Source organism: Empidonax traillii, unplaced genomic scaffold, assembly GCF_003031625.1.
Source record: "Empidonax traillii isolate 1590-97213 ecotype Southwest subspecies unplaced genomic scaffold, ASM303162v1 scaffold20:size5563877, whole genome shotgun sequence".
Taxonomy (NCBI): domain Eukaryota; kingdom Metazoa; phylum Chordata; class Aves; order Passeriformes; family Tyrannidae; genus Empidonax; species Empidonax traillii.
In genome coordinates, this window is record NW_020955213.1 from 3,135,907 (window position 1) to 3,163,543 (window position 27,637).

A 27,637-nucleotide genomic window follows, 5' to 3' on the forward strand; every position below is an offset into this window, starting at 1 on the left:
CACCCCATACACATTGCACTTTTCTAGAACTAGCAGACACAAACATGAAATTATGATTCTTGGGGCACTTGTAATGGTCACCCATGTAACTGGTAAGGACAAGTGTTGCCTTTATTTTTCAGTCTTGAAACATGGTGCCTTTTAGTACCGTAATCCAAAAAACCACTTTGCTCTTTTTGCCTTAGTGAGGGCAGCTCCTTTGTTTTTATATGTCTGCTTTTGTACATACAGTGTTTGGGTAGTGAGTATAGCACCCAAACACTTTTAACATATTTTATTCATTAATAAAAAAGTAATGAAATATTTGTTAAAACAGAATTTTTTATTGGAACTTGCTTCTAGCTTGGCAAGAGAAAAAAACCCTGTCTTTAAGGAGTGGTAAACGTGGCAAGATGCACAGTTTGTTACACCACTTGTAGCTGTATTCTGAGTACATGAAGGAGTTCAGCACCTACAAGAAGCTGCTGCTTCCACAGGAGCAAGAGACTCTGTAAAATTCTTTTTTGCTTGTGTACTCGGTAGCAGCTGGCTCCTGCTGAGTTCAGAATCAAGTAGCACTTCTTCCTCCCATGTTAAACAAACAGCCTCAGATCTCATCCAGAACTGGCAATTATTCTCAAGCAGGAGTTTATGGGAAGTTGACTACTTGTCCATCTGAAATGCTGGTCTCATTCAGTTCTTTGAGAAGAAATAATTGCATTATGGAGGCTTGCCAATTCAGTTGTACCATTATTGAGTTAATTTATAGGAACAGACATATGCTTTTGTGGAAAACTTCTAGGAATATTTCAGCAGCCTGTTGTGATTGGGGATTATCTCTGTCAGCTAACTAGTAGCTCACTTGTCTACCCTGAGGACAGTGGACTTTGCCCTCAAGTCCGTGCCGTATCTTCAGTTAATGGTCCTTTGAAGGAGACCCATAACTTATTTTATTATATGAAAGTAAGTTCACAGGCAACTTCAGATTAAAAAAGAAATTAAAAAGAAAAAATTATTTAAAAATGTATTAAGGAGAATAGGGACTAAAACTTAATTAAATGTGACTATGTATTGTATGTATCTATTTTGTATGGACCTTTAGTATTAGCTCTAGAGCAATGTTTGTCAACTCATACCTTTCAGAGTACCCACAAAAGGCAAAATGAAAACATAATCAACCCTGGAAGAGTGGGGTGTTGCTTGCAGTGTTATTTGTGTAATTGTGTTGCTGATGGGTATGTGAAGATGAGAGACCATTGCTCTAGAGATGCACCAGCACTTCTTGTTCCAAACTGAGCCAATGCTGACTGTGTCAGCCAGTGTTTTTTATTTAGATATACTTCAGGTCGAAGTCTAATTTTAATGAAAACATTATTTCCCAAAGCAATTTAAAGTAATTATCCTTGTACAGAAGGACTGGTGTGGCTAATGCTGTCACAGAGCCACCCTGCTGAGTTGTTCCAGCCACCTCCATCCATCCCATGCCATAGAAATGCAGCAAAGGCTGTTTGTGGCATTACACTGTTTAGTACACTTGTAATACATAGCATTAATCACTTCACCCTCTATGTTAGGACTTCCTAACTCTAAAAGAATATCAGAATGATGTGGAATATAGACAATGTACTTAAAATGTTAAAGGATATAATTTTATTTTACACAACTGTTTGAAAAGCTGTGAAGGAGAGATGTTTACTCTTGCAGAATGGAGTGCCAATGTTAGAAGCACAGGCCTTCTGTGTGTAGCTGGAGAACATCCGGTGCCTGTAGTAGACTTGTAATTTTACTACACTCTGGATCAATCGACAGAGGCACCGTCAAAGTAACACTGAACTTAATCCCTCAGGTTCAGTTGAAGTGCTGCAGTGTTACTGTGTGGTTCCACTCTGCCTGTCTCCCTCCTCCCTTCCAAGCCAGCACTGTCGCCCTGGAGCAAAGGTGCTCTCTGCAAAGAAACCACTTCTTGTTTTATTTCACTTGGTGTTTATTGGCAGAAGTGTAAAACCAAAATATTTTTTGATCCTGGGTCTGTCAAAACCTGTTAGTTTTGCCATGTTAAGCCAAGATACAGAATCTTTACTCCTGCAAAATGTCACAGGGATCGCTTTTCTTGCTGCTGTGTTTTGCCACTGCTGAGGGTAAAATACTATGGAAGCACATTCCTTAACTGCAGAATTTGTACCTGACCAAAGAACTGTACTCTAAAACCTTATATTTGCATGTTTCTTATTTTTCCAGCATTAATTGCAGAGGCAGGCAGACTGTGTGTAGCTAATGGTACTTTTGAGTGTATAAAAGTTGCTAAGTCATAGATTGTGTAAAGGGAAGATGAATTCTGAATTAATGTGATGTAGAACTAGTGCAACACTGCAAAGTAAAGAATATAAATAAATTAATATATGTAAACATCTTTGATTGTTTCCATTTCTTTCCGTTTTCTTTTTGCTTCTTGAAAGTGGTTTCACTTTTCCAAGAATCTTCTCCACAGTCATGTCAAAATATGTGCCACCAGTTGCAGCTTCTCAGGGTTTTCAACACTGTGCAGTGTGACTTCTGCAAAAAAACTTCTAAGTTCCTTCTAAGGAAAAAGGTGGTGAACTATTTAGGAGTGACATTGAACCACCTTGGCAGGGGAAAGCTGCCTGTTGGAAATGGGTTGAGGAGCACATTAGCAGGGCTCTGCCTCCCCTCAGCCCCACCACGCACTTGTACCATGTTTGGTAGAGAAATGAGGACAAAGGAAAAGCCTGGCCAGGCCGTTAACAGTCGAGCCTGTTCTGTGTTGTAATCTGTGGTCACTATCTCGATGAGTGCTGATGACTTTCATCTGCCCCAAGCCATGCCCTTTCTCTGCCCTCCAGCCCTAACCCTGCTGGGAATGGGGCCCTGAACTGACGCTTGTGACGTGGCTGAGGGCATGAAGGCAACAGGCTAAACCATTGATTACAGGGGACAAAAAAGCCTGGAAGACAGTCTTTGGATACCCTGCAGGCTAAAGGAAGCCAAAGTGCAGGCTCAAGATCAGACAGGAAAGATCAGAACAAGCTCCCGTGAACCTTTTTCCAGTTAATTTTTTCTTGTTTTAGCCTTTTTTAAAGGGATTATCTATAAGCAGAGCGAATTAACAAGTAAATACCTTCAGACAAACAGGCTGGAGAACAGTCAGCTGAAGGGGATGTCTTCAGGTGGACAAGTCCTTATTAACCTTGCAGCATGTAACGATCTAAACACTTGATGCAACCTGAAATGTGGGCAATGTGCTTTTTGAGGTCTGTAGAAAACAGGAGAAGTCTTTAAAAACTGAAGGACAAACACCATGTTGTCCTCAGAAAGGAAGCATCCAAGGAATTATTGGTCCGTTTGCCCAGCTTTTCTCCCTAGAGTAACTCTGGCCCAAAGTAAACAATTTTTTTTTTTAATCCCTTCCTTGGGTTTTTATCAACCATCAAGAACAGCTCGTACCAAACAAGTCCGGTTTCCCTTTTTGATAGGCCTAACATATGAGGCAACATCCTTCTAATCAGCTTGAGGAAATACTAATTAATCACTGAGATGCATATGCAGCTATCTGAAAAAAAAGTCTTAAAAGAGCACTTGACCATTCAGCAGGACAGCAAATGCTACTCCTTTGCACAAAATGTGTCAGGTTAGCAGCTTTATTCAGCATCTTTAACAATTTGCTCATCTGAAAAACAACCCTCTGTGGATTATACCCAAGGAGGAATGGTTAGAGGGAAGTTCAGAAACACAGAGTATAAAAAATTGCAGCAGTTTTCCAAATGGCAGAGCAACACAAAAATGCAATCCAATAAAATTGTCAAAAGCATTCCTCTTAGGCAGGAGAAGGTAATTTTGCAGTAAGGAGTAGCTGACAGGGCAGCAGTGTTACTAAAAAGATCAGAAATCATAGAAAGCCATAAACTGTGAGGAGCAGCTATACAACAAGCTGTTGCCACAGAAAGTAGCAGCTACTAGTTCTGGATGAAGTTGGGGAATGAGGACCGAGAGACAAACAAGGTAATTGTTCTGCTGGTTTGGGGATGATGCAGTCTGGCTTAGCAACACTCTCAGCTCTACACAGCAAGAGGGGCCCTGATAAATCTTCCTTCCCTACCTAAGCTTTAATAAACAGATGATCAATACTATTTTACATACAGCTCATAAGCAAAAGAATTAATATTACACACATAACAAAATGACCGAGTGTTTCCAAGGATTTGGAAACAGGGTTATGGCTCTAAACCAAGCTCAAACACAGTCCTTGAAGTCCCACATACAGAAAAGCAGATGCCCTTTTCTCTGCCTGGTATGTTTCCAGCTTTTCTACCTCCTAGGAAAACAAGTCATAAAGTTTTACATGCACGAAAAGTGCTATGAAAGTCAGCTGTGAAAAAATGTCAACTAATGGCTCTGCCTTAGTACCTGCCACTGTACTGAAGGGTGTTATAAGGAAAAGTCACAGGAGGTTAAAGTTGGAGGTTAAATGTCCACAAAGGAGACAGAAGAGCCTTTTTGGTTTTACTTTTTTTTTTCCTAGCTTTATCCAGGTAAAGGGAGAAAGGTCATCAAGGTAATGCCCAAAGAAAGCTTTCTCAGTTTGATGGGGGATACAGCCTCACTTTTGTCCCAACTTCCCGGCCGCATACCAACCCCTCTCCTCTTCCCCATGGCCTGAGGTACTTGGGAGGTGCAAGCATGTTCCCTCTTGTTACATACCATCTATGACTATTAACATTAGCTCTGAGCCCGCTCTGGGTGTAGAAGTTAATATATATAACCCTCATAAGTCTGAAAAGTTGAGAAGTTTGTAAGGATACGTTCATCTTGTTCTTGCCAGAGTCTACAGCTGAGTGTTCTCCTAGGACATGGCAGGGTGTGACGTTAAAACTGAATAGCCAGACCATGAATAATTTTCCCTGTAGCTGATTTTGACATTTGAAGGACAGAGCAGTTTCACACCTTTTAAGAGTACCTACCTGGCATTTTTGAAGTTTCCACACTGACATTTTCTGTGAAGGAAAGAAACTAGTGAGGCTAAGAGGCTTTGAAGTGCAGGAGGGAGAAAGGCTCCAACAGGCAAGACAAGCTAATTTTGGTGATCTCTTGCCAGTTAAAAAAAACCAAAACAAAACAAAACAAAAAACCAGTGGATTTTGTTTCTATTGCTATGTGAAAACTGGTTAAGAAGCAGCAATGGCACTGCTAAGTGCCTTAAATGCACCACAGTACTGGTGCTTCAGAGCAGAAAACAGAGAGAAATTGCTGATAGCAACTCCAGTAGATCAATAAGCAATGCTGCCTAACGCACCATTTTGTTCATAACATGGAACACATACTTATTTGGGGTTTTTTTTCCTTTTTTTTTTTTTTTAGCACAGAAAACGAAGGCGCAGCTCTATTTTTAGAGCATTAGCTTAACTCCTGGTTTAAGCTGCACGTAACACTTGATCTAAATTTGTAAATTTTGCCCAGGTTCCAAAAAAATGACAGTGCCTGAGCTTAACAAAACATCTTTCTCAGTAAGCTTTTAATTTCATCATGCACTTAGCCAAGTCCATTTTAGCAGTTTGAGCCAAATTAAATAGATGAAAAGTTATGTAATAAGCAAAGAGTATGATTACGGGAAGCACTGGTTAACTGGAAAGTTTCTCTTTGTAGATGTTTTGTGCAAGAGTCATCAAAATAATTGCAGTACTTTGGCAAAAGCAAAGCAAGGAACAGAGACTATTACTAGAATACACTGTCTGGTTTACAATTTTGCCACTGAATTATTACCTTCAGAAGACTACTTGGCAATAATCAGAGAATAGCTGTCAGAAGGATACTTCTACAAGGTCTACAAGCAAAGAGAAAGGACTTAACCTAACCAACATAATTGGAAAAAAAGAGAGGGGAAAAAAAACAACCCCACAAAAACCCCCCAAGAGTCATCACCAAGCTTTCAGGCTCTTAGATATTACAAAACTGAGGCAGAGTTTCCGGACCTGAGAGAAAGTTTGTCTCTCCTGTGCCACCCACCCAAACCCACATTGCTTTGCTGTGGTGAGAGCGAGGATTTAGTTACATCAACTGATCTCAAGTCTCCTGCTATCACCATGATTCAAGACAGTTTGCAGGAAGCTCATCCAAACAGAGAGATTTTAATCTGGTTTTGCATTTGGATTTTCAGTATTATTTAGAGGCTGTATTTCTACAGCTGACAAACCCTGCAAACCAAAAAATGTATTCTTTTGGGGTTTTTTTCTTTCTTTTCCTTTTTTTTTCCCCCTCTTTTTTTTTTTAATTAAAAAAAAAAAATTTTCCTTCCAGGGGAAATTTTGAGTATTTGAAGTTCCAACTCAGAACTAAGCTTATTGAATAATTTCCAGTGAATGGAAATGCCCAACCTGTGAACAGTTCTACCCAGCAAGTGCTGAAACACTATGGCTTACACTTTGACCTGTTCCTTTATGACTCCTTTAAAGCGGTTCAACTCTGTCATGGCATTCTTTAATTGAAATAAATTAAAACTAACAAAAAAGATAGAAATTAATTGTTCAATTTTTCTAGGATGCCGAATACAGGAAAGTTATTTAACAGAATGTATTAACGTAGAAAAAGGTCACTTATGGCAAATGATTTGTTGTTGGTCACTTACCACCAAAACAGGAGAACTGGGAGAAATCCAAAGAGTCTCTTGGATGGTCATGTCACGGTTATGTCTTAATTTTGAATGATCTGCTCACTGAACTGAAGGGAATAAAATATTCTTTCTCTGAATCTTTTCAGGAAGCCCTCGCTTATATGCTGAAGTGCCAAATAAACACATTTGAGTTCCAGCAACTATGTAATAGTGGTTTTCAGTAGTTTAGCAACCTGGCATTTTCAATGACCTCAGCAGCTAGCAAAGACTTAAACACTGGAACTGTGTCTGGGAAGGCTGCAGCACTCTCAGTCAAATTCAAGGTTGATTGTTTTTTAAGTCTCAACATGGCAATGTCAGAAAATAGTGTGGCCTTGAGCACCCTGAGGGTGAGAGCACAAGTCTCACAGCTCCATCTCTGTTCCATTATCCCAGCCAAAAAATATGGCTATAGTATTCCCCTCTGTCTGTGTGGCTCAAATTCACTTTTGAAATGGAAGAGGCCAAAGCAACATGCAAGTTTTTCTTCTCTGGGTTCTGCAACCCTTGAACATGGTTTCCCATTAAAACACCATCTCTTTTATATTAGTTTATCTTCTCAACCCAAGAACAAAAGCCACAACATTATACTGAAAAACATTCAATAATATTTATAAGTTCTTTGAATAAATTTACAGACAGATCAAGTAACCAAGAAGAACAAACAAATGATAGCAAAATGTGGAAAATTTCAAGCTAAAACCCCTCCAACCTTAAAAAATAAACATTAAAGATGAAAGTGTACTCAGACACTTGCTTTACATGCACAAACACAAGCTCAAGAAATTATTCTATTGGGAAGTGTGTCAACTACTGTTATTCAGGAGAGTTATCCAAAACTTTTCTATACAGCGATCCAAACCATCCTTTGTGTTTAAGTCTTCCTTTTGGCCTGGCACCTTACATCTGGGGTTTTTACCACTCCTCTGGTTTTATGAATTTGTTTGGGGGTTTTTTGTTGGTTTGGCATTTTTACGAAACAATAAACTTTGGTTTTACCATAAACACCAGCACAAAAGTCAAAAGGATTTAGGGTAAAGTACTGATTTTCCTAGAGGGCTGTAACGAAAGCCACAAAACTTTACATTGCACTGCTATGCTTGCTTACATTACAATCATACATTTCTGTTTGTCTAGTGGTCTGTGATGAGCAACATTCTAGATGAGGTAGATTGAAAAAATATTTGTATCACTATAACGATACAAATGTTGCAGGGCAGAGGGACTGAAGTTGGCATAGGAATTTAATTCCTCTGTCCCCCACGCTATTCCTTTACCTCTGAAATTTCCCACAGTGCTGCTGCCTTTTTATAACCTGAGTTTTATCTCACTCAAATCCCTGAGGCTTTATTCTCACTTTGTCTCATCGATCAATTTTCATAATATTGGGGGTTTCTTAGTCTCAATGTAAGTAAAAGCTAAATGCTAATCTGCAACATTTCTCCTCCCCTTTCTACCACTAACAAAAGGTAGGTAAGAATGTGGAAGAAACTGTATATTTGAGAGGCTCAGAAGGGACTGGGGAAAGAACTGAATTTCTTGAGGAGGGCATACACAAGTGGGTAAAGGATGCACAGCTGTTCTGCTTCACAGAGAACATTATGTTCTAAGCACTTTGTTTCAGATTTTTGACTGAAGTTTGAGGACAGGGATGAACTATAAAAGGTTAGTGGCTATAGAGTTTGTTCCTAGCAAACTTATCAGGAGATCTCTTCCCAGTCTGCTAAGACTAACTACATCAGTGATTAACACGTCTGCACTCAGTTGGAAGGAGCAAGAAATTCCTGAACACTAACCATTTAAAGGGCTTCCATGGATCCCTTTCTGCTCATTACTTTCTTCCTCCTGCACAATCAAGGTACTGCTGTTACCACCCTTGCAGCACAGGGTGGAAACTAATGCTCTCAGAATTCAGAGCAGAGAAACTGCTCTGGCACAAATTTCAGTTGTGCCAGAAAACATCTACTGAGCGTTGCTGGGTAAAGCTTAAAACAATACCATCAAAAAATGAGCAAAACAATTAATGACTTAAAAAAAGTCATCAAGCTGCTGCAGTAAAATATAGAAGAGATTTTTTTTTTTTTCCAAGTCCAGTCAGCACCTTGTTTTATATTGCTAAGCTCCTAGAAGGGAAGCTCAAATCACAGCCTCATCACTAGAGAAGGAATAAAACTTATCCCTTGAAAAACAGGTCAAGGTTGTCATCCCCCCTTCCTCTAAAACCATCAGCTTAGCATGGGTCTTGAAGCCTTTCAATTATTTCAGTTTCAGTGGTTTAACACTTGCTATCCATTTGACCACAGTTCCTCTGACTCATGCATCCATCCTGGTAATTCTGCTGGACAGACTCAGGATGACCTTGCTTTCAAAAATCGTGTTTTCAGGCCAATATGGCCAAAGTAGAATCACAGTCTGGTGAGACTCAATACAGTTATCTGCCACTGCACAGCACAAGTAAAAAAATCTATACAATTTTAAACAAAGTATAATTAACCCAAGAAGTCCATAAAGGCAAGGCATCTGAGGACAGGCCACTGAAAGGATAAAATACTAAGCCTTTTCTATGAATATTCTGAATAGCAGCTGGAAAGCAGAGAGGCTTTACATACACATTCTCAAAAGAAAAAAACCACCCTCTTTTATGGTATTTGACCAGGCCACAGCTGATGGACATCAACCAGGAACACAAGAAGGTCAGTCCGTATGTGCCCTCTGGAAAGTGCCCGGCCTGGGCACACACACAAGGGGCCATCCACAGACAGTCTGTGCTCTGGGACCCCACTTGGCAGCAGCTCCATGCAGGAGCACTAATAAACCATGTACTGTACATGAACCTTATCTCATCTACTGCAAAGCAGAGCCAAATACTTCAGTGAAGTCACAGTGCTTGCTCCAAAAAAAAACACACTGACAGTCTCCCATGAGGCACAAACACAGGCGACAAGTGACAAGTAACAGGGCAGAGCTGGCTGAAGCCAGAATGGGAGATGCTGTAATGCAGTGACAGGATTTATGCTCATCTTGAGTGATCTTGGATGATCGGAGAGATGGAAGAACAGCCACAGTTAGTGATGCATCTCCTGCACATCAGAGAAGGACTCGGTGAGGGGAGAGCTGTTGAATGTCTCAAGGGCCTCTTCACATCTACACTGTCACCTGAGGTATGGGAACAGGAAGGAGTTTCCTCCTCTTTCACTGATAAAGCAGAATTTATGTGTTTTCTTTTTCAGTATTAGGTGTCTCCGAAGTTTCTGTTAAAATTAAAGAATGAATTTCTTCTTCCATAATTAACTTGTCATAAGCATTCATGGCATCATCCTTTGCACAGCTCTGGAAGAGAGGAACAACATTTTTAACAGCACTTCCTTGTGGCGAGTGTTGTTTTTTTTCCAGACCCAATAAGACAGACCTGTGTTCCACAACATATACCCCATATTCTGGTGAAAAAGCCAAGGTAGCTGGGTAACAAACTGTACTTTTTGGAGACATGGCTGAAGCCTGGTTGAGAGAAGAGTTGTTCTCTCTGGAGAGGAGAAACTGAATGTTGGTTCCCACCTTAACAGTGCTTCCAGCTATAGCAAACAGGTAGAGCTCAGGCAGGAGGATGGAGAAGTGAGGTTGTACACACTTAGCAGGGTTTTCACTGAGCACATGGAGAAATTCTGCACTTGTCAAAAGCACAACAAAACAACAACAGCTACCACGGTTACAGCCCTCATGGCCAGGAGTCCCATCTTTGAGAACATACCCTGCTTAAATTAGGGCTTGTCAGGGGACTTCCCTTAGGGTTTTTATAAAGGATTACTGAGATTAATTTATTTAGAACTCAGTTTCCATAATCAGTACTATGTTTATTTTTCCTGAAATAAGGCACCTTAGCTTGAAGTGCCTATAGCTAGTTTTGTTCTTTTGCCAAAGAGAAACTAAATATTCTGGTTTACTTCAAAGTTAACTGACTATGATAAATGTGAGAATGCTAAAAATATAGGTTTTTGGAAGTCAAGTATGAATAGCTTCATTCAGTATCATAAATATGAGCAACTAGCAGAAAAACACATGAATGTTCAGAAGTTGTTAATTGGAGTCGCAAAAACAAACAAACAAAAAAACTCAAACCAAAAGCCACACAGGAAAAGAATCCTGATAATCAGAAAATCCCCACTCAGAAAACCAGAAAACCAACCTGAAACACATTTAAGGGGCTAGCAGTCTGAAATAGCAGAATAATGCAATTCCACTAGTATAACTAGAAAAGTATATGCAAAGGGGAAAATGGTTTTGGGTAATTGTTTCTGAACAACTCCTACTATTGTAAATACTTAATCTTCATATGATATACTTATATATAGTTAGTTATAAGATAGACATAGGTAGTAGGAAAAAGAAAATTGCAAGCCTAGAGATCACAGTTCAATAGATTAGTTGGCCCAACAGCTTCTTACTAACCTGGGAATCTTCATTCTGTTCTCCAAACATGCGCTTAAGAATTTCTCTAGGGTCTGGAATTGGTGGAAGAATTAGTATCTTCAGCCTTCATAAAATTAAAAAGAAAATAATTAGATGAGAGATACATTAATTTAAAAATCACCCTTTGAAAATCATATTTGGGTACAGTCAAGAAAATCTGTGGGCTCAGCTTTGGCATCACTGGTCAGCCTTCATTCTCTGTGTAACTGTACTTTTATTTTTACTCCCCAAACCAAAAAGAAGGGGTAATGTTGACACAGACAAATTCTAAGTAACTTTCATTCTTGACAAAGCGGTAAACGGAGGGAGATTGTTATTTACCTTTTCAGATAAACCAGTAGAATTATTGTAGATACTGCTACTATTAATGGAATGGTGATTATCAGAACCAAAGAGATTGCAGAGTCCTTCTTCTCACCTGGAAAACAAAAACTATAGAAACTTAGGGATGTTTTGAGAGGCTTTTGAGGAATAATAACAACAAATAAGTTAATTCTCTAATTTGTTCATAGATTCAATGCTTCTTCAAATACACTTACACTTCTGTAGGCAAGGACAGGCTTGTTTTTCAAAAATGGTATTATAATGTAGATATATTTGGCAAGAAATGCAAACCAGCAAGACACAGGACTGAAAAGCTGACCACACTGAAAAGGGGTCATTGCCCAGCTACACAGATGGCAAAACCAGCAGCACAGGCAGGAACTGACAGTGCTGCGGAAGGACTAGAACTCTCTTACCCTCTTTTCACCAAAACTTATTTAGATACATAGGAAGATGATCTTTGACTACCATTTATTTAGCAGACAAAAGGTATTAGATGCCTTACAGATGAAGAACAAAGTGCAACAAAACACAGGGACAATGGCTCTCACCAATGCTCTTTTCTTCACTCCAGTCACTAGAGAACTCGCTGCTGTAACAGTCGGACTTTGGCTTTGCTTTCACTTTGAAGATGTACTTGCTATTGGGATCAATGCCAGAAATTGACACCGAATTCTCTTCAGACTAAGGTAAAAACAAAAGGTAATTTGCTCTGTTCAATTTCTAATGTATTCTCAGTCGTGCCTATTTGCATTGTACAGCTAATGTGTTCTGAGTGTTTTGATAGATCTTTCCATGACTATTGAACCTCGTTAAAAAAAGGACAAAGCGGCACTTAAATAGCACAGACTGCTTAAATAGAGATTCCAAAGCTAAGATTTAATCTCATTCACTGCTACATCTATCATGCAGCACTTGGCATCAATGAATAAACTAAAACTCAGTGTCTGGAACGGTGCCTATTTTAATTTTTCTTTTTTTTTTTTTTTTTTTCCTTCTGAAAGCATCTGTGATTTACGTAGCCTTCCTCTCTGTCAGGACAGCAATGTTGATCTAACTTTGACCATACCAAAGTGTTCTGTGATGCCTCTACAGAGAAGCACAGAGACTAGATAGGATCAGCGTCACTTAATTTTGATCCTAAACACCAGTTTCCTGAGGCATGTTGATATCATTCTATTTTGGGTTAGAACAAACAACTAAATACACTCCACAAGAGGAGACTGCCACTTACTTTGAAATTTATTATGTTGTTTACCATTCTGATCAAAAGTGTAGTCAGTTTAGCAATGCACATACAGGCATGAGTACATCCAGACACTGAACTCAGTGCTTGTACATGTACATTTAAATCAGTATCTAAGAGTACACACCTCTTTCTCCTTTTCTTCCCCTCCATCTTCAGTCTTTTTATTCCCTTTTCTATGTGACATTCTGTATTCTTCTGTGCACCAGCAACTGATTTTTCTTTACAGTAATCAAGTCCCACCATTTAAAAACAAGGCTCCCATCTGACCACATCTGACCTCAACAGGAAAACTCAACACCAACACACCAAAGCCCATATCCCTGAGAAGCAAACAGGCACAGGCACCACAGTGCATTTCCTGAAAGTTTAATATATACTTCTTTATCAGACGGTTCTTACACATTACTGTTTTGCCCTAATGAACAATGGGAAGGATTCAGAAGACTTGTATGATAACAGAAACCAATTGTATGAGAGAAAAATTTTACATTCACACAACACTTCCAGCAAGTGCACCCAATCCATTCACATGCAGCACTTCAACTGCTCAATTTCAACCGCAAATATTTGAGTTACTGTGAATATCAACATAAGTTACAAAAGAGACATAAAAAAAAAAAAATCCATAATGAAAACTTACTGGAATTATCCGACCGGAGTCCAAATCACCATTGCGATATTTAACTTCATAAAGCAAACAACCTTTTGGAAAGGTTTCTGATTCACTCCATTTTACATCTATTTTATCATTAATCTTTGACAATGTCACTTGACTTGGTGTAGCAGGTTTTACTGAAATGCAAAATGGCATCATTAGTTCAAAAGTCTATTTCACTGCTTATAAAAATGTTCAAGTCCCACATTGGAGAATATTACACTTATACTAGTTTAGGAACAGAAAGAGGAAAGAGCAGCAGAAAGTAAAAAAAGAATAAATCCAACTAAAGAATAAGAGTAGAAATGAATGGAAAATGGCCCCTCCACCTCTAACACCCACCCCCCCAGAAACCAAACCCTGTCTATATAACTTCAAATCAAAGGTCAGTAGAAGAAGGAAGCATCTAATCATGTTGTCTCACGCACACCTTATGAGGTGCAAGTTTCTCAAACACAGCAATATACTACCAAACTCCTTATTCTAATTATTTTTTATGACGTGGTGTTAAACATACCAAGGGTGGTAGGATTTTTACTTGCACACACAGGTCTAATTTCTTCAGAGTCATCTCTAATCAAAATACTTATAGTTGGGTAAGTATTGGTGACTTTTGGAAAGGTAAAATTGAAAATGCATCCAAAGATTCCTTGGTCTGTAGAATAGTTGCTGCACTTCTTTGGGTTCTTCAAACCATCAAACCTACAGGAATAAAATGTTATAGACTTAAGAAGAAAGGGACATCAAGGGACAGGCTTTGTTTTAAACCCATTTTACAAATTCTAAAGACTGATCTTACATTAAAGCTGTGCTATAGCATATAGAAAAGTAAAGGTGGGCAAAGCAAGAAGCCTCTAATTTATCTTGAGCTTTATAAAGAATATTTCAAGTGTTGAGCAGAAAGAGAGGCAGGTTTGCTTTATATCAAAGTATCAAAGACAACAGCTGCTGTCAACTTTGGCTCACATTATCCAAAAGAGAAAAAAAAACAATTTCAAGGGGAAAAAGTATTTAGAAAGCAAGCTAATTTGGACCATTTCTTGTCAAGAGAATTTCACTTCTGTGATAGAATGATCAATCTCCTTTAGCTCTGCCTCAGGTACCACAGCTTCTTGCTTGAGAAGGTTGAGTTTCACCTATTTACCTGCACTTGCTTTTTAAAATGTCAGTATTCGCTTCCAGCAACAGAGAAGCTACGGCAATCTTCTTCCTTGCTTCTCTTTGTTCCCCAAGCCCCAATGAAAATATACCAGTAGCTTTTCCTCCCAAAAAACCCCAACAATTTATTTATTTAAAAGTGGTATAGGGTGAATCAGAGTTTCATTTAGGAGCACAAAAGGAATGGCATTTCCCTACTTCATATGCCTCCTTTTCAGCAGGAATTACTGAGCACTGGATGGATTCACTTGTTGTAAGTTATCATTGTATTCTTGTCCACTTTGGATGAAAATACAGTGGTTTAGAGGAAGGTATCAAAGAATAACATAGAATGGAACTAGGCAATAATTTTTCAGGCAGTTGTTTACTCATTTCTGAAAACCAAAACCAAAAAAACCACCACCTCACCTGCACTGTGGAAAACGTATCTTTCAGTCTAAAAATAAAGTGCTTCTTTAGTTTTTTGATTTAAACTCTAAAAATTATTCTTTTTTTCTAAGCAGCACAAATTAAAACGTTTTGCAGTCACTGCAGCTGCATCTTTCATTAAAATTAAGGAGTAAATTGAAAATATATAACTCAAATCTAAAGCATTATTCTAGTAAGTATCCATATACCCAGAAATTCAGATCTTAAATATTTCATTAGTTCTGTTCTTTCTTTAAGTAGAAGTCTAAAGAGAGAGAACAAACAGTCCCCCCGTATTTGACTAAAGCAGCAAGTTTCTGCTGTTTGCTCCCAAAATTCCCTGAATCAAACAGCCTGTGACACTGCCACTGGAGAGGAACAGGAAGAAGTTTATGTAACTAGTTCAAATAAGATGGAAAGATGATTTAAAACTACTACATAGGGCTTTCAAAAACAAAACTTCACTATTTCTACAGAAGCTCATGCAATCTGGCATTTCACAAGCCCTACCAAGGTGCAGAAGTATGCATAGATCGGCATGTACAGATATTGATGCCAAGAGTTTGCTCACACAACTCTGCTCCTTTGGAACAAGACACTATTTACGGCAATCCACTGGCCAGCGGGGATGATGGTGATGATGATAAAAAGATGTTCTTCATAACTTCAAAGGTGAATCTGTTGTTTAAGATACCAAAGATGCAAACCAAACTACTGCTCAGTTATTAATCCTTTCGTAACATTGCCCAATGGTTTATGAGCTGACGTACATCAGTGAGTGATTCTGACTTAAACAGCCCATGTTTGTTGGACTGCAAAGAAAGCAATTAATATATTGGTCTACCTTAATTCTTAATTCTTCCCTCTTCAAATCTAATGCTCAATTAGAAAAAAATACAAAGCAATAGCAGTTATGTTAAAATAGGTGACAGAAGCAGACAGTGCTTCACGTAACAGTTATATCAAGTTCCCAAAAAGTCTTGGCCCCAGCAGGCTCTGGAACCTTCTCTTCAATAGGACTGAACACTACCTTGGACACGATGCCTTGGGAACTTCCGAAGCAACGGCAAGCAGACAAGTAGAATGTGCAATGTAAAACTAAATATTAGCACTAAAGCACCTGAGTTGGGAACGAAAAGCTCATACGAACCAGTAGAACAAGGTATAGTTGGTATCACTGCTTGCGTTCTCCCCAGGACGCCACGTACAAACTATGTACTCCAAATTGTGCCAAACACAGCTCAAGTCAACAGCAGCACTACCTGGAACACCTACAAGGCAAGTTGGAAAGGTTCTCTAGGATTTATTTTGCCAAAATCTTCTCCCCCATTTCCATTTTTACACAACTGAAACTGTCCGGAAGGCAAAAATGGGTTGGTTATCTCTCAGACTACACAGGTTGTCTCAGCACAGTAAATGATGAATTGCAGTTGTTGATAGTTTGCAATAGCCGAAATCTCAGCAGAGTAACTTCTAAATGCAAGCCAATCACAGGAGTAAATTTCAGTTTTCACCATGTCTGAATTACTGTCCGGAGTTACTTGATGCTAAGAACAAAATGTTAAGTCAGGAACATATTTTATTCCATTAAACTACAGATACTGTAAATAGGAGTCAAAGTAACTGGCAATTACAGGGAAAACTATAACAAAGCTAAGTGTTATTATAGCCATCAACATTAACTATACTTAAATACTGACTATTTTTATCTTCTCCAGATACAACATTAGTTTCTTGGTATTCTGAATATGGAAATACCTGTAGATCTTAAATATGGACAAAAGCAACACTGGGCAAGTTGACTTTTTAATTAAGACTCGTATACTTCTAGACTTTTAAATTCAACATATGGAAAACTCAAATTACAGAACATAAATACAAGTCAGTGCATAGCAACTATAAATAGAGATGTCCATATATCTCCCAAGCAGAGCAATTATGGAATAAAGTCTATCATATTCAATCTTGCATTTGAATGGTACAGGTTCTTTATACCGTATTATCACATTACAGTGTATTGGATATTTTTTGCTTCTAACAAGTAGCAACATCTCCATGAACTAAATATTAAATGCATGCTAAACCCCAATGTACTCTGCTACTTCAGGGAAAATACAAGCTCAGTAGTTCAACGAAGAGTACAGGGAAATGAAACTGCTTTTGCTATTCCAAGAAGTATTGAAAAATATCTCATCTGCAAACAGATTTACAAAAGCCCCAGCACGTTTAGTATGTGCTGCCCTAATGATCTGCTTCCATGATTTTCCAGAAAACCATTTTGGCGCCACTGACAGGCTTGATAAGGTCTCTGATTCTCCCACCCACACATGGGTTTCATCCACATCAAGTCATGCTCCTGGGTTAAGACAGACTTTCAGGCAAGAGGCTCTATGCCCTTGCTGTACATCCTAACTTCAAGCATTCAGCAAAATACATTCTTTCTCAAAGCCTGTTTCCTAACAATTTTCCTGTGGACCCCTTACTTCTGCATTTCAGGAATACTTTTTTTCCTACTCCTTTTGCTATGCGCAGGTTTGTAGACCCCAGTCATCTCTTCTGAAAAAGACAAAACCCTACTTTGACTAGCTAAGTCATTTATTCAACAAGTTGTTAAATTTGCTAGATTCTTTCCTCCAACATGTACAAATGTAAGGTTATTTTAGGGATTTTTGCTTGTACAGAGAAACCATGCAAAATAAGCTGACTTAGACGTGAGTCATGAAGGCAGCAGGCTTAATACAACCTAAGTTATCTCTTATACCACAACCACCACACAACCAGGACAAGAGGAATGACAGGAACCACATCGTTGTTTTGGGAGAGTATTTAAATTTTACAAGCTTGTGTCCACAAGATTTTAAGCCTCAGGAGACCCCAGTTGTGTTTAAATGTTTTATAATCATTCTCTTTAAGCTCTATCAGTTGAACTGGCCCTGATGTCTGGTATTTCTCTACAATATATTTCTATGATATTTTGTTAAAATAGCAGATAAAAAGCAATGTCTCCTCAGGTCTGGCCGCTGCTTGTGTTACCTTTCAGCAGAAGGGAGGTCTCCACCCATGGACTAGGCTCACTGGTGTTATCATGCTTGCACTCACTTCTCACTTTGAAACGCATTTCCTCATCCAAGAACGCATCTGTCACACGGAAGAGATTCTTACTCCATTCCTAGGTTTAGATCAGGAGAGGAAAACCACAGCTTATGTCATGTCACCTCACACACATGGGAATTCCTGTAAGAATGCATTACAGCCCCTCAGAGAGACTGCAGCTCAAAGCCTCATGAAATCAGTGTCAGGCAACGTGGGAAGCCTCGGCAGCGCTTGGCTTTGCTTTTTCCTCATCGTGGGCACTCAGAACTCACAAAGGAAAAGTACTGCTAATCCTGTGGCCTATAAACATGAGCAAAGGCTACAAAGAGACAAAGGGACATGGGGAAAATGGTCCTAGAACAAGTCTTCTCCGATAATGCAAAATAAACGTGTTTATACTACAGCTATATAAACAAGAGCTTAGAGATCTAACCTTCATCTTTCTGTGTATGTGCACATGAGTGCGTGACAAACAGAAGAAAGAACATTTGGAGACACAACCAAAATGCAATGAGAAGAGTTTGCATGTATTTAAGGAGCAAAAGGAAAAGTTATCAAAACAAACCCACAAATGGCTATTAAATACAGTGACACCACATAAAGCCCAAGTAGTCCATTTTCAGAACAGAGTACATGTTTGTGTGAGAAAAAGGCTCAGTCTTCGATCACACACTTTCTTGAGCATCTTTTGTTGGGCTAGGGGGATGTCTTTTATTTAACTGGAAACTTGATACAAACCCATTATCTTTGTTATGACCAAAAAATGCTGTAACCACTCGTGTATAAAAACAAATACTAAATACTGGCACTAGTGAGAGGGCAAAGAAACCAAACAGCAATAGACAGAGTAAGTTCTATGAACTGTAATGCAAAAAGATGCAGCAAGATGATACAATCTGGTTCCTCCTGTCCTGTGAAACGGGTGTCCCTCAGCTCTTTCACTGCTGACCTTAACATCTGTTAGACCCTTCAACAAACTCATTTAGCTCATTACCAAGGTGACTTTCTACTTATTAGTGAACCCATCAGAAGAGGTTTCTGCTGAGTTAGCAATTTCAACTGGCTCATCTAAAGGTCTAATGAAGATTATTAGAGAAAGAGGTGTCAAAAATGAAGCATCACCCTTTTAGGAGTGACATTAAATCAACTCAGCTGTTTGTGAAATCACAGAATCATAAAACAGTTGGTGTTGGAAGGGACCTTAAAGATCATCCAGCTCCAACCTCTCTGCCATGGGTTCCCGCCTTCCACTAGACTAGGTTACTCAACACTCCATCCAACCTGGCCAAACCACAGCCTTACTTCATGTCCAGGACATCCTGGAGCTGTGAGAAAGAAGACAGCAGTCACCATGAAGAGGCATCAGGCTGTAAATGCATAACAGGGCTCAACAACAAAGGACTATCTCAAAAGGCTTCATATCAATTTTAACCATAACTGAAATAGCAGCACTGCCGACCCCACAGCTGGTGAGTACTCAAGGCTTCAAATTCTCATGGCCTGGAACTATGGATATATTATCTTACTGGCAATAAATTGTAAAAATATTTGTTCTGCGACCCCTTCAGCACCACAGCAATGCTTCTCTTGGTCCTGACCACAGCAAGGATCACATCTGGGCTGCAAACCCTCTAACAAAGGAAAACAAAAGCCCAAGCCAGAAAGTTCTGCAATTTCTGTTGCAGGGAACAAATGTGCTCCACGCTGTCTTCATAACACAAGCCCCCATAATAATTATAAGTGCAGGTACAGGGCAAATTTGGGAATGTTAATACTTGGCATTACCTCCAAAAGATGCTATGCTGTCAAATCACAGCTAAATGTGCACATCTCCTTCTGAAACTGAGTTCAAAGGGGACCAGCCACTCCCATCTAAATTCCCATGTAAGTCTTAAGGATGTAGACTGCTCTGTATATATTTTATTTTTTTTAGAAAGCTGCATAAGCAAAGACTGAAACAAGACATTATTATTATGGTACTTCTGTGTGACCTTTAGCAGGTCCACTATCAGAGAGCCACAGACAGATTTTTCTGATCTGAAGATCCCATATACAGGTATGACTCACTGTTGAGGTTTTGATACCATGACAAGAATGAAAAGCTATATTAAAACTGTACTTATATGTATTTATATCTGTATTTAAGCTTGCACACACATAGTTTTATCCCAATAAGACATTTACCAGGGCACAGGAGGATTTAAAGAGGTGATGTACTTACTTTTTCGTCCTGAGGAACCTTGTTAATGACGATGTCACTGGAATACTCCAGGTTGCAGCTCCTGCTGATGTTCTGTGGGGGGTTCCATGTCCAGTTCAGAGTGCACATTTGGATAAATGAGTAGCTCAGGTTGGATGGAGGTGGAAGAAGTTTTGCTTCTAGAAGAAAGAAGTTAGCAGTGTAACGACCCCATTGGTCCACACTTTAACATTAGTAATACTGACTGACTTTTCACTTTCCAACAAAAAATGAACACACATAACTTCTCAACTTCACCAGCTTGTATTTGCTATCAGACAAGCTACTGCCCACTAAATTTAATATTCCTGTTACCTCAAGCCATCAATTATTTAAATATGCACAAAATAACTGGAAAGTAATTTTTAAGAAACTGCAGCGTGCAACAACGTAGTGGCTGTGGTACTTGAGCTTAAGCTCAAGGGAAGATAAGTCTGACTTTTCAGGCTTTTTCTGCTATGAGTTTGCATCACACGTGCTGAAACTTTAGTAAAAATACTATATATATTTTGCAGAGCAATTAGTACCTTCTTCTACCCAAAAGTTATCCATCAATGTGGTTTTAAAGAGAAATCCTCGAAGAGACAAGCGATTAAATTTTACAAGCAACAGTTGTACGTTAGAACCATAATTTAGTCCAATCTAAGCTAAGACTAAAAAGGCAAGAATGTTAAAGAACAACCTGGAAACCACATTACTTTTTCAATTAATCACCTATTAAACTTTTAATGCTATGTTCTGGCACAGTGAGCAAAAACAGTGTGGGACAAGTAGTAATTTATTGCTGGCACACTTCAGAGGTATATTTTTTCACCTCCCTAAAAGCCAGACAGAAGCAGAGCCATGACTCAGAGACAGTTGCTGGGATAAATCCATTCGTGCTTTGACCCTTCCTTACTCTTTACCCTACCAAGCCAATGCCTACTCAAGATCCTGTACTAGAGCTTGAAGGTCACATCAGAAAACAAAGTAGGGAAATACAGCAGAAAATAGAAAACTGCCAGGAAAAAGTAAAGCTGTGTCAGACATCAGTTCTAGAAAGAATAACAAATTGGGAATTCCCCAGGAAAATAAGGGTGGATTTCTTTTTTTTTTCTTAAAGGGCTACTCTAATATGTACTATGAGAAAGTATTAAACAAGAAGCCCAATGAGACTCCTTCTCAGGGTATCTACAGATACCATCGCTGAGGCACCACCACCCATATGTCTGTGGACAGAGTAAGTACCCTTGTTATTCAGTAGTTTCACAAACACTCCAAACAGATATCAGCTAGTGCTGCTGGTCTTGCTCATTCCAGGAGACTGATCTCAACCCATCCCAACATTTAAAGGAACACATAGGAAAAGGGCAGAATAATTCCGTCAAGATCAGTTTTCCCATCCAGATCACACTGTAAACCCATTTTCTTCTGTTGGCACAAGGAAGAGGGAAGATGAAAAAGCAAAAGAGCTTCCTTGAGCAAGAATTCCACTCAAAGTGTCCATGACAACATTATCTTACATTTCCTGAGAGCCAGAGCAGCCAAAGCTCAAAGGAAATTCATCCTGCTGCTTTCACAGATTTCGCATAGTTAAAGGACAGGCAATGGTAAAGATCAGACATTATTGCCATCTGCATGTCCGTGTGTATGCACAGACAATGGATGCTCACACAGAAATGAGAAAAATCACAAAGATTTACTGATTTAGTCCAGATATGCTTAGTTTTTTTAAATACTTAAAACTTGGGGATTTTTGTTTGTTTGTTTGTTCTGTTTTATAGATGATGGCAGGAGCAGAGAAGTCTCCACTTCTAAGTTCAGAAAACTGAACATAGCCAGAATATCTTTGCCTATTATCTGTTCCACTAAAAAACTTCAGTTAGGTTTAGGAGCAGCATCGGAAAATCACATTTGCAAATACTGAGTCGTTTTGAACATTAAAAAAAAAAAAAAAGTATGTATTTTTTTCCACAAGACTACAAAGCTCCAATAATTTAATGGTTTTGTGATCAAATTTTTAATTACCTTCAAAAGCCACAAACCATTAAAAATGTTACAGGGTCATCCCTGATTGCTATTTTTAAGATCTGAACATTTTCTTCTAATAGGTTTGATTGAAGTCATTGTGCTTAAGTCTGCACGTTTCTGATGACACTAAGTGGGAATATTCAAAGCTTATAAATAAATCAATGAATTGTATTAGCATAAAAAGTTTAAATCTAGTAGATTTTTGATCAGTCTATACAATTCTGAAGCTCATGCTTTAATGCTACATTCAGCTTTTATTCATAGGCTGGCCAGTCTCACACTTTTTTTTTGCATAAAATATAGAATCTAATACTTTTGTTTTTAAAATTTCTACAGCAGTTTTAGCAGAACAACTTAATGATCAACTACAAAACGTAGGCAAGCCATTATTTCACTCTTAAAAAGCAAAACCACGGTGGTGCTTCTAAGAAAACAAAGCATGGCAGTTATCAGCAGGGATTAGCTGAGGCAATCCCGCATAGAAAACATACTATTTCTTAAAGCCCTAATGTGGAAACATCAACAACTCCCTTGCATCAAGTACCGTCTCAAGTGTCCTCAAGTACTGAAGACGACATTGAGTTTGTATTTTGCCCTCCAGCATTTTCTGAAGGTCGATTTCATGCTATATGAATTGTAGCCAGTTGAAAAATAACAATTGTCTGGAGTTTGCAGCTGGGGTTTTGGATAACATGAGCAGGGACAGCAGTAACAGAGCTTCGAGGCGGATCTTTATGAAACCCTCACAGACACGCACGCAACTTTCCTTCAACCGAACGTTCGCGCTTCCAGGAGCGGGGATACTGAAGGCGAGGGCGAAGGCAGCGGCCGAGGACCAGGGCTCGGGAGGCTCAGCATGCCCGGGCTCCCGCACCCGGCGGACCCGGCCCCGCAGCGCTGCCCAAAGACTCGGGCACTGGGACGAGGGCGCCGGGCTTCTGCTTAGGGTTTTAAGGCGGAGACAGTCCCGGGAACCGAAGGCAGAGCTTAAAAGACTTCTGCCGACCCCGTCCAACGCTGCCTTACTGCGAGAGGAGCGCGGATTTAAAGCGTCCCCGTTCCTCCGCCCGGTAAGCAGGAGGGGTCCATGAGTGCACCGAGCCGCCCGACCCGCGCACGGCAGAGCCCGGCAGCGGCTGCTCCAGCCCCGGCCCCGCCGGGCACGGAGCGCAGCCGGTCCCGCTCCCCTCCCGTGCTTTCCCTTTCCCCCCTTCCCGATCCTACCTGCCGCCGTGCCCGCCGCGACCGCCCAGCACACGGCGAGGAGGAGCCGCCACCGCAGCGGGGCTCCCTGGAAAGCCGGGGCTGACTGGAAAGCCATGGCTCCAGCCGTCCAGCTCACCACCCGGCTCCCACTTCCCGTCGAGGGGCCGGGCCAGACGGGAAGAGCTGCGCTGCGGGACGGCCCGCCCAGGTAACCCGAGCCAGGGGGGAGCGGCGGACGCGGCCCGGCCCCACCACCTGGGCAGCACCGCCCCCCGCCCGGGGCTGCGGGGCTGAGGTGGCACAGGAGAGTCCCGTGGCACAGGAGATTGCCGTGGCAGCGTCCTGCCGGCCCGCGCTGCCCTCCCTCTGTTGTCACCCCTTTGTCACCCCATGCGCCGTCCCTGCCTGCTCTCTGCTCCCTGTCGCCCGCCGCTGCCTCCCGCACGCACGCCACAGAGACACTTTACAGAATTCAATTAGGTTGGAAAAGACCCCTGAGATGATCGCGTTCCCTTCTCCCGGAGCCATCTGTGCCTCCCCGAGCCCCAACATGGCCCTATCGCGAACCCTAAACTTCAGCGGTGCTGAGGGACCCTGGCAGTGCCCGCACATCCTCTGCAGGGACCGCAGCCCGCACCCGCTGCTGCCCCGCCGCCAGCCCGGTGCCCCCCGCGCCCCCTCCGTGCCCCATCGCTGAGCACCGCAGCGCGGCCAAAAACTCCCAAAGATCTCGTTTTCTAAGTCAAAGTCATTTTCCTTCTACAACCGGATTCACACTCAGCTACTACTGCTATTTCATATCCTCTCAAAAGGAAAGCAGCTACGTTAGCAGGTCCCTGAGCAGTTCTTTTGATCTTAGAACTCGTTATTCACACCCTGGCAGAACTCCTCTTTTCAAAATCCCTTCTGAAAATTCAGGTAATTTCTATAGTTGTCGTCTGTGCATTTTATTTCTTTTTTTTTTTTTTAGTTAGGTTTTTTGTTTGTTTTGTTTTGTTTTGTTTCCCTATGCTACTACAGAGTCTTCTTTTTACAAACTTCCCCAAATGCCATCTGCTTCAGCCCCTTCCAAACACTATGTGGTCACTTGCAATTTTGCTCTCACTTTTATGGGTGTGATGTAGCAAGTTTCCCAAAATTTTCACAGAAGTGGGAATACGACATAAGTGATATTTGGTACATTTCAGGAGAGGAAAACCTTTGGGATAAGGCTTTTCCTATGAACTAGATTTTTGTGGTAGCTAGCAAGCTTGGTCCTAGTTGCCATCAAATACAGGTATTATAAAAACAGTACAGATCCAGAAGAGAGGAAATTTTGGCTAAGTTTCAACGCAAAACAAAATTCATTTGTGAAACTTATTTATTCCTAAGCCAACAGAATGTTTCCATAATTACTCAGCTCTTCAAGGAGTTTTGCAAGAGTTCATCTGCTTTTTAGACACTCATTTTAGAAAAAGGGAAGTGTATCTTTTTATGATAGGGTGGGGAATATCCTGTGTTAATGTTGGGCTTTTTTGCTTTTCTGCCTGTTTTCATTCTCCTGTGAAAAGGATTTAGCAAATTTCCTGCTTGCTGCTTGTTAAAAAGTGCCCAAGGACCTGCAGTTATAATCGAATAAAAAATGAAGCTTAAAGTTTCAGGATGTGGAACATTTCAGCCGTGTGACTGAGATGAGATTGTGCAACTACCTGTAGCCAGCATGGACTACGCTTGCTAGCGAGGACGTTTGTAGAGCAAAGCTGATCCAAGCAGCCTCTCTCTCTTGCACGTTTCCCTGCTGATGTTTTCTTTCCTTCCTTCTTTCGGTTTTGTCCACTCTTTCTCCCAGGAGAGTCAGTGCCAGGCACACATCCAATAGTTCACACACTTTTGGCTGCCTGCCCGTCAGCATCGTTGTCGGCAGCTGAAACATTTTTCCCTGGCTTTCTCCCTGCTCCCTGAGTGCCCAGCTTGTTATGACATTCCCATACTGATTCACGGCAATCAGAATGGCTGCCAGAGTCTCTGATCTCTGCCACCTACCCAAGACTTCCCGTTTCTCAATTTCACTGAATGCTGTCCTGCATCTCTCTGTTGCAAATCTCATGCTCGTTCATGTTCTTGTGGGCCGATACACCCGCCCTGTAATGAGTGGAACTTGTGTAGACGCACCTGAGGTATATTTATATGATCTGTTGAATGAGTTCTTGGGGAATGCCTTCATCCTTGGTGTAAACTGCTTTAAGAATATGTTGCTGATCTGCCCTTGGCTGTGTGTTCCTGCCATTTTCACCCATGCGACCAAAGCCAGTGGTCGTGGGACTGTGTAGCGAGTTTGCTGATGCGTTAAAAAAGAAACAAACAAACAAAAGAATGAAAAAAGAAACCACAAAAAAAATCCAAAATACAAACAGCATTTTTCCTGTACATGTTCCCCAACACAGATAAACAAATGGTGCTAATGAATGGTGTGATGGTGTGGGCTTCGTGATTACTAGGTCTGACAAGCAGCAGTAATTATCAGCACAGGGCTGTGGGAGCAGAAGAGTCCTCTGTCATCTCACACCAGTGGTGAGATTCCTCCTTTTTGATTTTGGATTTTGCAGCAACTTCCACCAGTACTTTGTGTCTTAATTAACATAATGATAGACCCTTCAGAAGATGGCTGGGGTCAGTTCAAAAAAGGGCTCAAATGAAATACAGCTGACTGTATTTTGTGCCTCAGGCACAAAAATCCAAAACTATGAGCTGAAAAAAAACCCCATCTGACTCATGGGGCCTCTCTCTTTTCAACTTCAGTGTTCTTTGGGGACTTCTAGAATTTTGTGATTTGAGTGTCCACAATGGCCATGAACTCTCCAAACTCCCTCTCAGCTGCGGCTCAAGCCCCATGGAAATCAGAAATTATGAGGATCAAAACCCACCTCCTTTGCAGAGCACTTTTGGGTAGATGTGGAACCAGGTACGCTTGTGCAAATGTTGCACCCCTCTCGAACTTGCTGTTGCAAGTCCATGCATTAACTGTTCTGCTCACAGTTGCCTAGGTAACATGATCTATTTAATTAATCTATTTATTTGGCAAGGGAGTAACTCCTTCACCTATTAAGGGAAGCAGGACATAAACCTGGCTCTACAGCTGCTTGGCCAAGGCTTCCAAGAGTCACACAGAGAAGCCTCAGTGATAGAAGACAGCAGTAGGAAAAGAAGTTTGTCCTTTTTGTTCTGGTGAGGTAAATAATAATCATGCCTGACTTCCATTACATCATATGAGAGCTAGTAAAACTGCCTGGCCTGAGCATGTACACCAGTGTATTTTCCATGTAAGTTGAGTTAACTGGAGAAGAGCAACAATAAATAAGTCCCCAAAGAGCAAAAGTCTAGGTTTGAAAATTGCAACTACAATCCTGAGGTAAAACGAGATCACACACTTACTGGATATCCTTTATCAAAGTAGGGTGATCTGCTGAGATGTTTCCTTACTAGCCATTCATACCTCATACATTTGTATGCATGTCTATGGTATGTCTCAGGTTTCCCGATCAATCACGTTTTCAGAATCCCCCCCGAGCTGGATTTGTGGCATTTCTGAATCGACATCTTTTATTTGTTGCTGAATAATTTAGTGTTCACAATTTAATTTGGTGTACTTATGTATTAGAAGGTTTATTACAGTACTCTTCTTTAGAGGCAGCATATGTGATAGCTCAGTGTACTAGGATTTAGTCCCATGAATCTTACACTGCTATTAGCTTTTTATCACTCATCCTATTCTATGAAATAGAAAAAAAAAAACCAAACCAAAACCCTAAGCAAAACATGTTTATTGCGACACTTATTTTTCCTGATTTTGTAGTCTTTTATTTTGACCTGGAATAAACTCTCTAAACTCATCTGAATGTGATTTTTTTGCCCTGGCTTCTTGTCAAAGTTATTCATTATTCAAGAAAAAGAAAGTAAAAAGGGCCATATAGGACCACTGGTCTCAGAAAGCTCTGGAGCAGTGCTGTGCATCACTCAGTGTCCCACGTGCATGAGTTAAAAACGGAGGCAAGGGGGACGCGCTGCTCCTCGGCACACACAGGAGGTTCCACAGGCCTCATAAAACACGTTATGTACAACACACAGGGTAAAAGCATTTCTGTCATGAATATGTAGCAGAAGGTGTTAAATTTACATGAGAAGGAAGTTAATTACATCCACAATAGCCGA

The 27,637-nt window shown here is 40.5% G+C and overlaps 1 protein-coding gene across 1 annotated transcript; it reads right to left on the reverse strand.

Moving 5' to 3' along the window:
- Positions 1–6,252: 6,252 nt before the first annotated feature.
- On the reverse strand, positions 6,253–23,546 carry IL13RA1 (interleukin 13 receptor subunit alpha 1). The gene is made up of 10 exons (XM_027898962.1): positions 23,468–23,546; positions 20,216–20,373; positions 17,935–18,070; positions 16,052–16,172; positions 13,853–14,037; positions 13,321–13,472; positions 11,983–12,115; positions 11,429–11,525; positions 11,087–11,171; positions 6,253–9,970 (listed from the first exon to the last, which is right to left on the reverse strand). Exons 2-10 carry the CDS (start codon positions 20,321–20,323, stop codon positions 9,851–9,853), a joined length of 1,137 nt encoding a protein of 378 aa, XP_027754763.1. The 5' UTR covers positions 20,324–20,373; positions 23,468–23,546; the 3' UTR covers positions 6,253–9,850.
- Positions 23,547–27,637: the final 4,091 nt, after the last annotated feature.

What these genes read in the sequence shown, in the direction of transcription:
- IL13RA1 (XM_027898962.1), bottom strand. Translation starts at nt 20,323, where the DNA reads ATGTGCACTCTGAACTGGACATGGAACCCCCCACAGAACATCAGCAGG. An exon ending in AGGTTCCTCAGGACGAAAAA is followed by an intron (nt 18,071 to 20,215) that starts GTAAGTACATCA and finishes ATCTAAACCTAG; the next exon opens with GAATGGAGTAAGAATCTCTT. An exon ending in GACCTCCCTTCTGCTGAAAG is followed by an intron (nt 16,173 to 17,934) that starts GTAACACAAGCA and finishes CTTGCCTTGTAG; the next exon opens with GTGTTCCAGGTAGTGCTGCT.